The sequence below is a fragment of the Mirounga angustirostris genome, unplaced genomic scaffold (assembly GCF_029215605.1).
Source record: "Mirounga angustirostris isolate CCGP_5_RB_7025 unplaced genomic scaffold, mMirAng1.0.hap1 SCAF_2, whole genome shotgun sequence".
NCBI classification, from domain to species: domain Eukaryota; kingdom Metazoa; phylum Chordata; class Mammalia; order Carnivora; family Phocidae; genus Mirounga; species Mirounga angustirostris.
Window position 1 is genome coordinate 187,309,493 of NW_026991710.1, and position 12,747 is coordinate 187,322,239.

The 12,747-nt window shown below is 48.4% G+C and overlaps 1 protein-coding gene across 4 annotated transcripts in view; it reads left to right on the top strand.

The window, feature by feature from the left end:
• Positions 1-12,427, top strand: part of IRF2 (interferon regulatory factor 2) — an 81,630-nt gene extending 69,203 nt beyond the window's left edge. For 3 of the 4 annotated variants that reach the window (XM_054508560.2, XM_045879631.2, XM_045879630.3), the window contains exons 7-9: positions 1,561-1,725; positions 9,768-9,814; positions 11,076-12,427. In XM_054508560.2, the coding sequence (XP_054364535.1) occupies positions 1,561-1,725; positions 9,768-9,814; positions 11,076-11,384 (521 nt within the window). In that variant the 3' untranslated portion in view covers positions 11,385-12,427. The remainder of the gene's footprint in view (positions 1-1,560; positions 1,726-9,767; positions 9,815-11,075) is intronic. The other variant, XM_045879629.3, reaches the window with a different exon arrangement.
• The last annotated feature ends 320 nt before the right edge of the window (positions 12,428-12,747 follow it).

The following is a 12,747-nucleotide window of genomic DNA, read 5'->3' on the forward strand; positions in this document are numbered from 1 at the left end:
GTTCTTGGCAGCCTTGTTTGTAATAGCCAAAGAACGGAAACAACCCAGAAGTCCTTCAGTGGATGAATAGTGAGACAGACTGTGGTATACCCACACCAGGGAGTATTACTCAGCAGTGGAATGGAACCAGCCATGGATATATATACTACACAGCAGCGTGGCCAAATCTCCAGGGAATTATGCTGAGTGAAAAAAGTTCCTCTCACAAGGTTACTGTGTGAGCTCGTTCGTGAAATATCCTTGAAAGGACAAAAATTACGGAACCGGGGAACAGATGAGTGGATGTCAGGGGTTAGAAATGGTGGGGAGGAGAGGCTAACGGGAGGTGGGTATAGGAGATGCTTGTAATGATGGACCTGTTTTGTATTTTTTTTTTTTAAAGATTTTATTTATTTATTTGACAGAGAGAGACACAGCGAGAGAGGGAACACAAGCAGGGGGAGTGGGAGAGGGAGAAGCAGGCCTCCCGCGGAGCAGGGAGCCCGACGCGGGGCTTGATCCCAGGACTCTGGGACCATGACCTGAGCCGAAGGCAGCTGCTCAACAACTGAGCCACCCAGGCGCCCCCTGTTTTGTATTTTGACTATGCTGGTGAACACATGAGATGACATGTGGTGAACACATGAGATGAACACACGAGATGACATACAGTTGCATAAAAACTAATGGCAGACACATATACACGCACACAGAGGAGTACGAGTGAGACTGGGAAAATCAACAAGAAGTGTAGATTGTTATCAGTGTCAGTATCCTGATAGCGTGCTGGAGTTTTCCAAGATGTTTCCATTGGGGGAAACTGGGTAAAGGGCACCCGGGATCTGTGTCTATTATTTCTTCCAACTGTATGTGAATCTACAATGAACTCGAACTAAAAAGTTTAATTAACAAAAAGTTGAGGCAGGATTCAGAACCAGGGTAGTGGGAATTCATCTTCTCGGTGTCCTGGGGAGCTGGTGTGGCAAATCTGTGCGAGGCTTGGGAAAGCATTCTGTCCCGTTGTTCTGATATTTCCTCCCGTGGTCACATTGCCTGGAGGGTAGGAAAGGGCTGGGAGCATGCACAGAGCCCCCAGAGCTGGAAATGATACAATGGAGTGGATTTTGGTGGTCCTTTCTCCTTAGTAAGATTTGATTATGTCTCTCTGGACCCAGGACCTGGAAAACAGCACGGCAGCTTCCTTCAGCTCAAGAGCAGAGGACAGATATGGGTCAAGTTCAAAGCACTGTCTGTGTGGCCCTGGGGCTAGCTCTGGATGCAGCCTCTGGTCCTGCAGGCTTGGCTATGAGTAGATTGAGTTTGGGACATTGCCACATGTAAGCACCATTGGCCAGCAAGCTGGAAATAGCCTCGGGGGGCTAGGTTCCTGGCAAAGCTGCTTCTCTGGAGACATTAACCCAAAGCTAAGGCCGTTCTTCAGTTTCACGGCCGATGACATGTGGTGACTGAGAATCTGATTCCTGACTCTTCAACTCTTTTGGGAAATGTTGTCTTTCTTGAGAGTGCATGCTAGAACGGTGAGTCAGGCATTGGTGCATGATGGCTGTCTTGTCTTTGAAGTTGTAGGACAGTCCCATCTGGACAGCAACATCGAGGATCAAGAGATTGTCACTAACCCTCCGGACATCTGCCAAGTTGTAGAGGTGACCACTGAGAGTGACGAACAGCCGGTCAGCATGAGTGAGCTCTACCCTCTGCAGATTTCCCCCGTGTCTTCCTATGCAGGTAAGAGGGTAGGTGGGAACCTTTGGAGCTGAGCAAGGATGGCGGGGGGCAGTCCCTCAGTGTGGGGCCACCTGCTTCACTGCACAGCAAAGAGCCTCTCCTCTGTCCTAGGAATTATTCTTGCTTTATTTTCCCCATGGACATCTTCTTGGGTACTTGTGTTCTCAGAAGACATGGCCACAGCATTTCTTGACTTGATCACCCATAACGTTTTCGTGCATGACTAACAATATTCCTTTGGAGAAGTAGTTCATCGAAGTCTGTTTTCGTGCATGACTAACAATATTTCTTTGGAGAAGTAGTTCATCGAAGTCTATTTTATTTTCATAAGTTATCAGAAATCCGGAAGGGTGTTTTCAATGGAATCTGAGTTTGACCAAGCTGGATGGAACCTCGAAGACCATTCCTTCCAGCTCCTTCGGAATTTTTGGAAGTGAAGGCACATGTCCTAGGTCACATGGCTAGTGAGTGTTTGGGTCAGGACTTCAACTCAGCCTTGAGACCCGGAGCCTCATTCCAACCCACCATGTTTACTTGTTTCCACTTATTTTCCCCGTCTCTTTCAATTCAGTGCAGCTTCTCATCAGGCCAGGTGCCTGAGCCCGGATATGATTCCCTAGGGAAGGACCACGTAACGACCCAGGAATTGACCCAGACAGTCCTAGGATTAGAACAGATTCGCGTGGTTCTTCCATCTTTACAGCACAAAGTGGGGACTCCCTTGTCTACCATCATTTTATCGTCTTACGCTCTCCCATGATCTCTGCTTAATTTTCAGGGGACTCATTTATAATTAGAAATATAAATTCTGAGTCAATGTTATTGCTTGCAGACATTAAAAATAGAAAGCAGAGGCCCTATCCCGAGGAGCTACCGTCAGCTCCAATACCCGTTCAGGAATCTTCCTAGTGTCCTTGATGTTCCCCCAGTGTCCCCCAGTTCGGGGGCCGCCCCAGTGGCTGGCACGCAGTCAGAATTAGAGTTAGGTTGGTTCAAAGGACAGGTTCTTTGTGAATTGTCAGCCACTGACCTAACCTTCTATTTTCTGGACACCAGCTTTCTATATTTTTAGCTTACGTTTTCAAATTGCGGTGAAATGGACGTAGCCCAGAATTGGCCATTTTTGCTATTTTTAAGTGCCCATTTTGGCGGCAGTGAGTGCATTCGCCTTGTTAGGCAACCGTCACCACCATCCAGCTCCAGAACTTTCTCATCTTGCAAAACTAAAACTCTGTCCTCGAGAAACACCAATTCCCCTCCCCCTCCTACCCCCAGCCCCTGGCAACCGCCCCGCTCTTTCTACCTCCGTGAATTTGGCTGCTCTAGGTAACTCACGGGAGTGGAATCGTACCGTGCTTGTCCTTTTGTGATGGGCTGATTTCACCTAAGGTCCTCGAGATCCTGACTTTCTTCTATGCCAGGAACATAGAAGGAACGTGAGAGTGAACCTTGACTACAAGAAGCTTGTAATCAGTCAAAGAGGCTAAGCTGCTCATGGGTTGTTTTGTCATCACGTTTTGAGCCCCTACCTGTGCGAGATCCTTGGTGGTCTTTGCCAGGCCCCAGTGATAATAATTACTATTTGCTGCATGTTTGTGGTGCCCTGGGAACTGTGCTCCATGCTTGGAAGCAGCTGACTTGCTTCATCGTCAGGAGAATCACCCTGTCAGCCTGGGTATCATTGTTATTCCCTCTTTAAAAATTAGGAACCCAAGGGGCGCCTGGGTGGCTCAGTCGTTAAGCGTCTGCCTTTGGCTCAGGTCATGATCCCAGGGTCCGGGGATCGAGCCCCGCATTGGGCTCCCTGCTCGGCGGGAAGCCTGCTTCTCCCTCTCCCACTCCCCCTGCTTGTGTTCCCTCTCTCGCTGTGTCTCTCTCTGTCAAATAAATAAATAAAATCTTTAAAAAAAAAAAAAAATTAGGAACCTAAGGCCAGTGTGGGTAAGGCAGTGTGTCCGGGGAAGAACAGTGGTTCCACCTTCGTGTCGCTGGTTCCAGCAGCCTGGGCTCAACCCTTCCCCAGTAACGCTGCCCTGGACACGTGCACAGGGCTCTGGGGTGCAGAACGCACCCACATCCCTGACCTCCAGGACCCACCAAAGGAGGCAGAACAGCGTGTTTCTGCCTTAATTTTACAGTTGAGATAACACCAGGCTACTTTGCATATATTTACACAGCTATGGCTGAAAACGTGTGACTTTCTTCTACATCGTGCTGCTGCATGTAGCTGTTTTAATTTTTTTAAGGCTTGGAGCCTCAGCATAAACTTCTCTGTTTATCTCTCGAAGCCTTCCTGAAGCCTTCCTGAGGCTTCCACAAAGATGTCCTCGCTGTTCTGCCCTCGAGGCATCTTGCCTCGGCAGAAGAACCCCAAGAACAGCTGATCCATGCAGAGAGAGACGAAAATTTCATTACCCTTTTCAGGACATTTGCATAGACTTGCAAAGAAGGATCGCAGTGCCAGGCTGACGGGCAGGAGGACTGTGGTTGGAGGCTGGCTCTTCAGTCTGGCCTTTGGTTCTCTCCCTTGTGTCATTGTCTGAATTCTCCAGAACCGTTTGGAGGGAGGCTCATCGGCTGGAGCCAAGATGTTTCATCACTGCCAATTTTCCAGAGCTTACAGACCCGAAATTTACCTGTTAGGGACTGTGGCTGGTTGAGGTCTTTCAGTCAAGGAATTTTATAGAGTTCTGCTGGGAAAGGCAGCTTTTGAGTTCATTCACCCTTCTTACTTTATGTTCCCCAATAGGATAAGCTGCTTGTCTGGTTTCGTTTTTTGTTTTTTGTGTTTTTTTTGTGATCAGGTTCCTTTGTTTGGGCTGAAATTCAATTGAATTTCAACTTCCTCTCACCATTTCATTCACTTGCTTAGGAAACTGGTATTTGGAGGTTGTTGTTTGTGATTTTTTTTTTTTTTTTTACCCTTACTGATCATTGAAGTATAACCAGTCCGTTTTGCAAGTCCATCTTCTCTGTGGTCTAAATCATTTTGTGATGAGCAAGAAAAGAGGGGGTTTCCTTGAGTGGATGTACTTGCATGGGATGTTTTAAGACCATATAAATTTCTTGTTGGATTCTTAGAACTTTAATCATGCAGAGAGATATCCCAGAGCCGAACCTTGGGAAACTGCGGAGGACAGGCATTTTATATTTAAAGGTCTGCTGTATGGTGGCCTCTTGCCTGATGTATGTATGGCACCAAGATTTTACTAGGTTATTGAGGATTTAGTAAAAGAAAGCCATGGTAGGATTTTGTGGAGGACTGGACGAGAGGATGGAGAAGAGTGTAATAGAAAGGATTAATTGGTTATAACTGAGAGAATGGAGATTGTCAGCATCTGACCAGCAACTGGCAATAAAGACTTTGGGTCCTCCTGGAAGCCATAGCAGGCTTGCATTTTGTTGGGTGGGGCAAAGGCAACAGTGCTTTGAAATGAAGAAGACTCTGATTTGAACCTTTTGATTGAGCTTTCTAGTGAGTTGAGGAAAGGATCGAGAGAAAGAAATCTTTGTCAATCTTATTAGTAAAACTGGTTGAACAAGAGTCTTCCAGAAAACGTACCAGGATGTCAGAATGCAAAAAAAAAAAAAAAAAAAAAAAAAGACTTTCACATTAAGCCTCCTGTCTCCCTCCCCAGAATGTTCCCGAGGTGGTTGGACAATAAAAACTGGGCTGAAGTGGCATGTGAAGCTAAGACTAGTGTCTCCTCTGGAAGAAGAATCTTTGAGATCAGCCCGTCCCAGGGTTGATCCCCATTCCTCCCACCAGTCACTTTCAGGGAAACTGGGACCACAGTGTTGAAATGAGCTACTCATGTACCTGTAATGCCCTGCAAATACTTTCCACTTAGTCACGCCCCGCTAGTGAAGCAACTCCGATTTTTTTTTTATTCCATTGTATTCACCACCAATAAAAAAACAAACCTAAATTCTTCAAAAGGGAAAATGAAAGAAGAGTGCAGGCTGATACTCGGCAGTGGCCTTGATCTGAATGCAGCAGCTGCCATGAACTCATTTGTGATAATAGGAAGGGATCTTGAGAATGGCAACAGTGAAGGAAAACCAAGGAAACAGAGGAAGATGGGCCTGTGTGCACCCAACAAACCAGTGGTATCGGGGTAGCTGAGAGAGCCAAGCTTACTCCGGAGAGAAGAGTCTCGGGTCCTCCGGCTGGAGCTTGAGGCATCTCGTGCTCCTAGGTGAAAGGCACTCAAGGCCATTCTTTTAAGCAATAAAAACTAGAAATTTGCTTGCTTGCTCATCAGCTTGTTAATACGGAGATCCTTCAGAGTGACTCCAGAAGCAGGTGATCTTAATTTAGAAGCCACTCTCTTGACGAACATTTGCGTTAGCTGAAAATGTCAGTTCAGAACATGTATGTCTTCTCTTGTCTCAGACTGGTTCCCTGAAGCTTTGAAAACTGGGTCCTCAGGACGCCTGGGTGGCTCAGCCGTTAAGCGTTTGCCTTCGGCTCAGGTCATGATCCCGGGGTCCTGGGATCGAGCCCCGCATCGAGCTCCCTGCTCCGCGGGAAGCCTGCTTCTCCCTCTCCCACTCCCCCTGCTTGTGTTCCCTCTCTTGCTGTGTCTCTCTCTGTCAAATAAATAAATAAAATCCTTAAAACAAAACAAAACAAAACAAAACAAAAACTGGGTCCTCGAGGGCAGTGAATATTCTGGTCACGTTCACGGTTTCTGCGAGGTCTTACCAAGGAGTCTGCCCAGGGTCTGCCTTCCACCCCCTCCCACAGCTGGGGTTGGGGCAGGATCCCAGAACCTTGGTGTTAACTGCTCATTTCCATGGATTTCCAGCTGCCCCCCCCCCCCCCGCCCTGCCCCACATGCCTCTGGTGTGTATTTGTTTCTGTTTGAAGAGGAAAAGGAACAGAAGATGATGGTATTGATGGAAGGTAATTAGGAGCAAAGAGGGTCTAGACGCGTATGAGAAGAAGAGGAACCCTGGCTTCAGAGCCCAGAGAGAAAGCTAAGCATAAAAATGGAAAGGGGATCTTGAAATTTCAGCCCGAGCTGCAGGAGCTCTCCCTGCGGGGAAGCAGCGCCCGGAGCCCGGAGTCAGATGTACAGTTGTGTTTTCTCTCCTCTGTGCTGACTCAGGCCACAGCTTTGGCAGGTTTCTCAACATCTCTGTTCCTCATTCTTCTTGGGAGGGGCCATACCGATCCCTGCCTCCCTGGGATACCGCGCCAGCGCGAGGGTTCTGCGAGCAGGCTTTTTAACTTGTTTTGCTCGTGGCGGCTGTGGCCCATGGGCCTCCTGAGCTAGGGTCGTCGTCAGCCCAGGCGAAGCCTTCTTCGGATGGCCGTTGCTCACTGCTGGGGATGCTGTGGGGAAGTCTGCTGGGTCTGAGGAGAGGAGAGGCCAGGCTCGTGCTCTGGTTGCTCCCGGGCAGCCCCCCCGGGGAGGGGAGGGGAGACGTCCCTGGAGAAAGTCTCCAGGGCGGGCCCAGGGTGGTCAGCATTCTCGCTTTCGTCGTTGGAGGGATGAACCTGTGGCTCAGTTTATCCATTTGTTCTTTAACCTTTAAGTCATAGAGATTCTGCTCTGGGGGCTCCGGCTCCGCATGGTCGAAAGGGCTCCGTCTGGGCTGGAGGCCTCGGGTCCCAGCTGTGCCACCAGCCAGATGTGAGCCTGGAGGTCAGCCACTCCGTAGGTTTGGGGCGGAAAGAGGTAGAAGGTGCCAGAGCACCTGAGCTCTTCTGCATAAAGGGGGCGATGGGAGCTCCTTCCCACTGAAGATTTCTGTGGGGGCTAAACAAGGCCTGCGTGCCCAGGTGCCGGCTCTCTATAAACGTTCCCCATGATGCTCTCTCTAGGCCTTGTCTGTAGAGGAAGGACCCGGACTCAGGGATCTCTAAGGCTCAGTGTATTTCTCTACCCTCTGTGCTTTCATTTCTCAATGCTATAGACACTGAAGAGCTGCACACCATCAATTTTTTATTTAAAAAAGATGAAAAATATTTCACTTAAAAAAATCTTGTATTATACGTACAGGTGATGTGTGATCGCTAGCTATTGACTTAGACTCTGTTAATCTAGCCTGTTGTGCAAATCCACGGTTGAGCAAGGCCGATGAGCTCAGGACAAAGGTGTGCTACCATTTATTGAGTGTATGCTGTGGGCCAGGCCCTGTGCTAGTCCTTTTCCCACACATCCTCTCACTGATTCATCACTTAATCCTCTTGGGAAGATGTCAATACTCCCGTCTTACAGATGAGGAAACTACACTCTGTGAAGTTAGGGAACCTGCTCTGTGTCTCGAAGCTGGCAGACTGAGTCAGGATGGTAAGCGAATTAGTTGTCTATTGCTGCGTCACAACATAACCACAAACCTTAGTAGTTTAAGACAACACACATTTGTTATCCCCTCCTCGCCCAAGTTTCTGAGGGTCAGGAGTGCAGGCATGGCTTAGCTGCGTTCTCTGCTCAGCATATTGCCTTCACAGACCTGTGGTCAAGGTATGGTCCAGGGCTGCTAGCTCGTCTGAGGGCGGGATGTCGGGGAGGAGGTCCATGTCTAAGCTCACAGGATTTGGGGTGGAATGTAGTTGTTTGCGGGTTGTCAGACTGAGAGCCTCAGTTTCTTGCTGGCTGTTGGCCAGAAGCAGCTCTTAGTTTTTTTGTCATGCAAATCTTCCCAACATGGCTCCTTGTTTCCTCAAAGCCAGCAAGGGAGAAAGTCTCCTCACGAGACAGGATTCGATCTTACTTTTTTTTTTAAGATTTTATTTATTTGAGACAGAGAGAATGAGAGACAGAGAGCATGAGAGGGAGGAGGGTCAGAGGGAGAAGCAGACTCCCCGCCGAGCAGGGAGCCCGATGCGGGGCTCGATCCCGGGACTCCAGGATCATGACCTGAGCTGAAGGCAGTCGCTTAACCAACTGAGCCACCCAGGCGCCCCAATCTTTTTTTTTTTTTAAAGATTTTATTTATTTATTTGAGAGAGAGAATGAGAGAGAGAGCACATGAGAGGGGGGAGGGTCAGAGGCAGAAGCAGGCTCCCCGCCGAGCAGGGAGCCCGATGCGGGACTCGATCCCGGGACTCCGGGATCATGACCTGAGCTGAAGGCAGTCGCTTAACCAACTGAGCCACCCAGGCGCCCCAATCTTTTTTTTTTTTTAAAGATTTTATTTATTTATTTGAGAGAGAGAATGAGAGAGAGAGAGCGCATGAGAGGGAGGAGGGTCAGAGGGAGAAGCAGACTCCCCGCCGAGCAGGGAGCCCGATGCGGGGCTCGATCCCGGGACTCCAGGATCATGACCTGAGCCGAAGGCAGTCGCTTAACCGACTGAGCCACCCAGGCGCCCCCGATCTTACTTGACATAGTCATGTACATCCCATCGCTCACGGTGTTCTGTTGCTGCAAATCAAGTCGCAGGTCCCAGCTACATTGCAGAGGAGGGAGGCCCAACCAGCAAGTAAACACCAGGAGATGAGGATCATGGGAGCCACCCTAGAATCTGTCCACCACAGTAACCCGGGTGGAAGATGCAACTTTATAAACCCAAGATATAAGTATGAAAGGGATACGAGGTAAAGGAGGGATCCGAGTAAGTGGGGGTGATCCAGGAAGGCTCTGAGTTGGGCCTGGAATGAACTAATCGACAGGGATTGGAAGAAAGCACGAGTGGGGTGTGTGGATAGAGCAGACTTGAGGAAAGAGGGTGACGTGGGTGCAGGAGTGAGCAGAGGTCCCGGGGAGCAGAGAGCAGATTGGCACCGTGGGGCCAACACCCCAATCCTGGGAGGTGCGGGCCCTGAGAAAACATAGCCTGCCCTTGGAGAGGGAGCTACCCCCCGACTCTTGGATGAAGGGCCAAAATCAGAGAAATAAAATCCACTCTAGCATCTCCCAAGTACAAGTGTTTATTGAGCCTCACAGCGAGGGTGACGATCATGAGTTCGCTGACCCATTTCTCCTTTGAAAAAAAGAAATGCTGATATATTTTTTAAACACTGCCTGAGCCTCACCCCAGTTTGGGCGACAGGAATGATGGCCCTGTGTTTTTCTCTCTGTGAACAGAAAGCGAAACCACCGATAGCGTGCCCAGTGACGAAGAGAGCGTCGAGGTAAGCATGGCGGCCACCACTCGGCTCCCAACAGACGCTGTGGGAGAGCCTTCCCCACCAACACTCCGGGTTCCTTGCTGCTAGTTACGTTTCTCCAAGTCTGATCAGAAGCTCTGCTGGAGGACTTTGTGTGTGTGTGTGTGTCATCCAATATACATAACATGAAAATTTACCGTACTTTTGGATTTTGAAGTATAGATTTAAGCTTTGGGAGCTGAATGGGAGGAAAGAGTAAGGTGTTCCCGTTAGAAAAAGAGGCTCTGACGGCAGGAAATGGCGACTGAGGTGGAGGCCGGAAATTGTGGATATTCTCACCACCGCACACGTCCTAATCCACCAGCAGAAACAGAAGGGCCAAGTGGCCAAAAGCAGTGATGGGAAGTCACCGTCAGAAAGGGCTAAGCCAAAGAATCTCCACGGTTACCTGGAGTCCCCTCCCTCTGTGGTCCGTGCCCAGGGGCTAGGTGTGTGTTCAGTCTGCTCCAGGCTGGGCTCCCACAATGGCAGGAAATGGCTGTAACCTCCGGCTTTGTGTCTGTTTGAGAGAGAAAGAGAGAGCGACTGACTGACTAATGGTTGTTTCAGTCCGTGATTTCCCAGTGTACTAAACACTTCAAGTGGAGTCCAGGAACTCTGAAAAGACAGGAAGTGTAGATGCTCACAGACATTCCAACCCTGTTTCTTCAAGGTCAGAAATTCCATTGCCTTCTTTGAGTGAAGCCACCCTTAAGACCCCCTATTTGCTTGGCACGCTGGAGCGCTAAGCTGTACCCGTTTGAAAGCAGTGGAAAGGCACTCGCCTTCTGGGTTCCTCACTTCCCTTTCTCTGAAAGCACAGATTGACTCAAAAGGCTGGATTGGGCCGTGAGTGAGGAAGCAAGACTCTATGACACACCAGCTGTGATGACCTAAAACCTACCTCATGATCAGGCTGGGGGACCAGAGGAGAGGGGAACCAGAAACCAAGTTGCTGCCTTATTTTCCTGCCTTCATAGAATAGTTTTGGCTATTTTTCTGGGAGGTAGCAAATGGGAATTGATGAAAAGGGAAGAGAAACCATTGCTTGGGATGTGAACAGCTGGGTGTGGATCTCAGTTGAGGGATGTCGAGTCGCTAAGCTTCTACTCATTCCACGCCTCTTCAGAAACTCAGTTAACACACCAACATGTTGGAATGGGGGGGGGGGCATCTTTTTTTTTTTTTAAGCCATTCGATCGAAGGCAAAGAAAAAGATATATATCTTGATTCTTTTCTTTGAAAGGGACGACCACACTGGCGGAAGAGGAATATTGAAGGCAAACAGTACCTCAGCAACATGGGGACGCGAAGCACCTACCTGCTGCCCAGCATGGCGACCTTCGTTACTTCCAACAAACCCGACCTCCAGGTCACCATCAAAGAGGAGAGCTGTCCGGTGCCTTACAACAGCTCGTGGCCCACTTTACCAGACCTGCCCCTCCCTCCCTCCGTGACCCCAGCGCCCAGCAGCAGTCGGCCGGACCGGGAGACTCGGGCCAGCGTCATCAAGAAAACATCCGATATCACCCAGGCCCGTGTCAAGAGCTGTTAAGCCTTCGACTTCCCCTGGTGGTTGTTGGGATTTCTTGGCTTTGTTTTATTGTTTGTTTGTATTTTATTTTTTCTCTCTGACACCTGTTTTAGACAAATCTAAGGGAAAAAGCCTTGACAATAGAACACTGATTGCTGTGTCCAACTCCAGTACTGGAGCTTCTTTTTAACTCAGGACTCCAGCCCATTGGTAGACGCGTATCTCTAGAGCCTGCTGGATCTCCCAGGGCTGCTCCCTCAAGTTCAAGGACGTCATAGGACCAACACTCACACGGGCAGCGAGGTGCTGCATTGCCTGTGGTCAAGGCCAGCATGGTGGAGTGGATGCCTCAGAACGGATGAGAAAATGTGAACTAGCTGGAATTTTTTATTCTTGTGAATATGTACATAGGGCAGTACTAGCGACGTTGCAGTCTGCTTCTGCACCTTATCTTAAAGCACTTACAGATAGACCTTCTTCTTGTGATCTTGCTCTATTTCTCAGCACATTCAGCGCCCCCCACCAACCCCTTCGCGGCCCTTTGTCCCGCTTCCCGGCCCATCCCATCCAGTTCCTTTCCTCCTTTTCCTCCCCGCAAAGGCTGTGTTCCACATCCCTGAGGAGAAGAAGAAAATGAACTTCTCCACAGATGTCCCATTTTTAAGACTGCTTTAAAAAAAAAAGAAAGAAAGAAAAAAGAAAATCTAATCTGCTGTGCTTGAATGCCACGCGGTACAAAGGAAAACTTATCATGGAGATATTATACAAATTCCCAGATTTGAAGACAAAAATATTCTAATTCTAACCAGAGCAAGCTTTTTTATTTTTTATACAGGGGAATATTTTATTCAAGGTAAAATTCTAAAGAAAATATAATTGTTTTTTATCTTTTCTACAGCAAATTTATAATTTTAAGATTCCTTTTCTTGTTTATCAGCAGTTGTTATTACATCCTTGTGGCACATTTTTTTTAATTTTGTAAAGGTGAAAAAGCTTTTATGAGCTCATGTAGCAATCAAATTATCCTGTGGATTGATAATAAATGAATATGATATATAGTTAAATTTTTAATGGGCATCATGCCTGACTTTGTCTGTGTCTACTTGAGAGTACCACCATGGGACAGGGGCAGCAAAGTATCATTGCTTCTTGGGGATCAAAACTTTCTCCCATTTCAACCGCAAGAAACCCTGGAGGGGTCTTACTATGAAGATCGAATGGCCTCCTCTTTCGAGTGCTCACCCTGAGCCAGGTGCTCAGCTGCACGTGTAAATGAGCTACCTTCTTCACTTGTCAAGGTTGTGTCCCGGATAGGGATTTAGCTCCATTTCACATGGAAGAAATGGAGGCTTCAATGAAAAATGTCTTTACTCAAGGTCACATG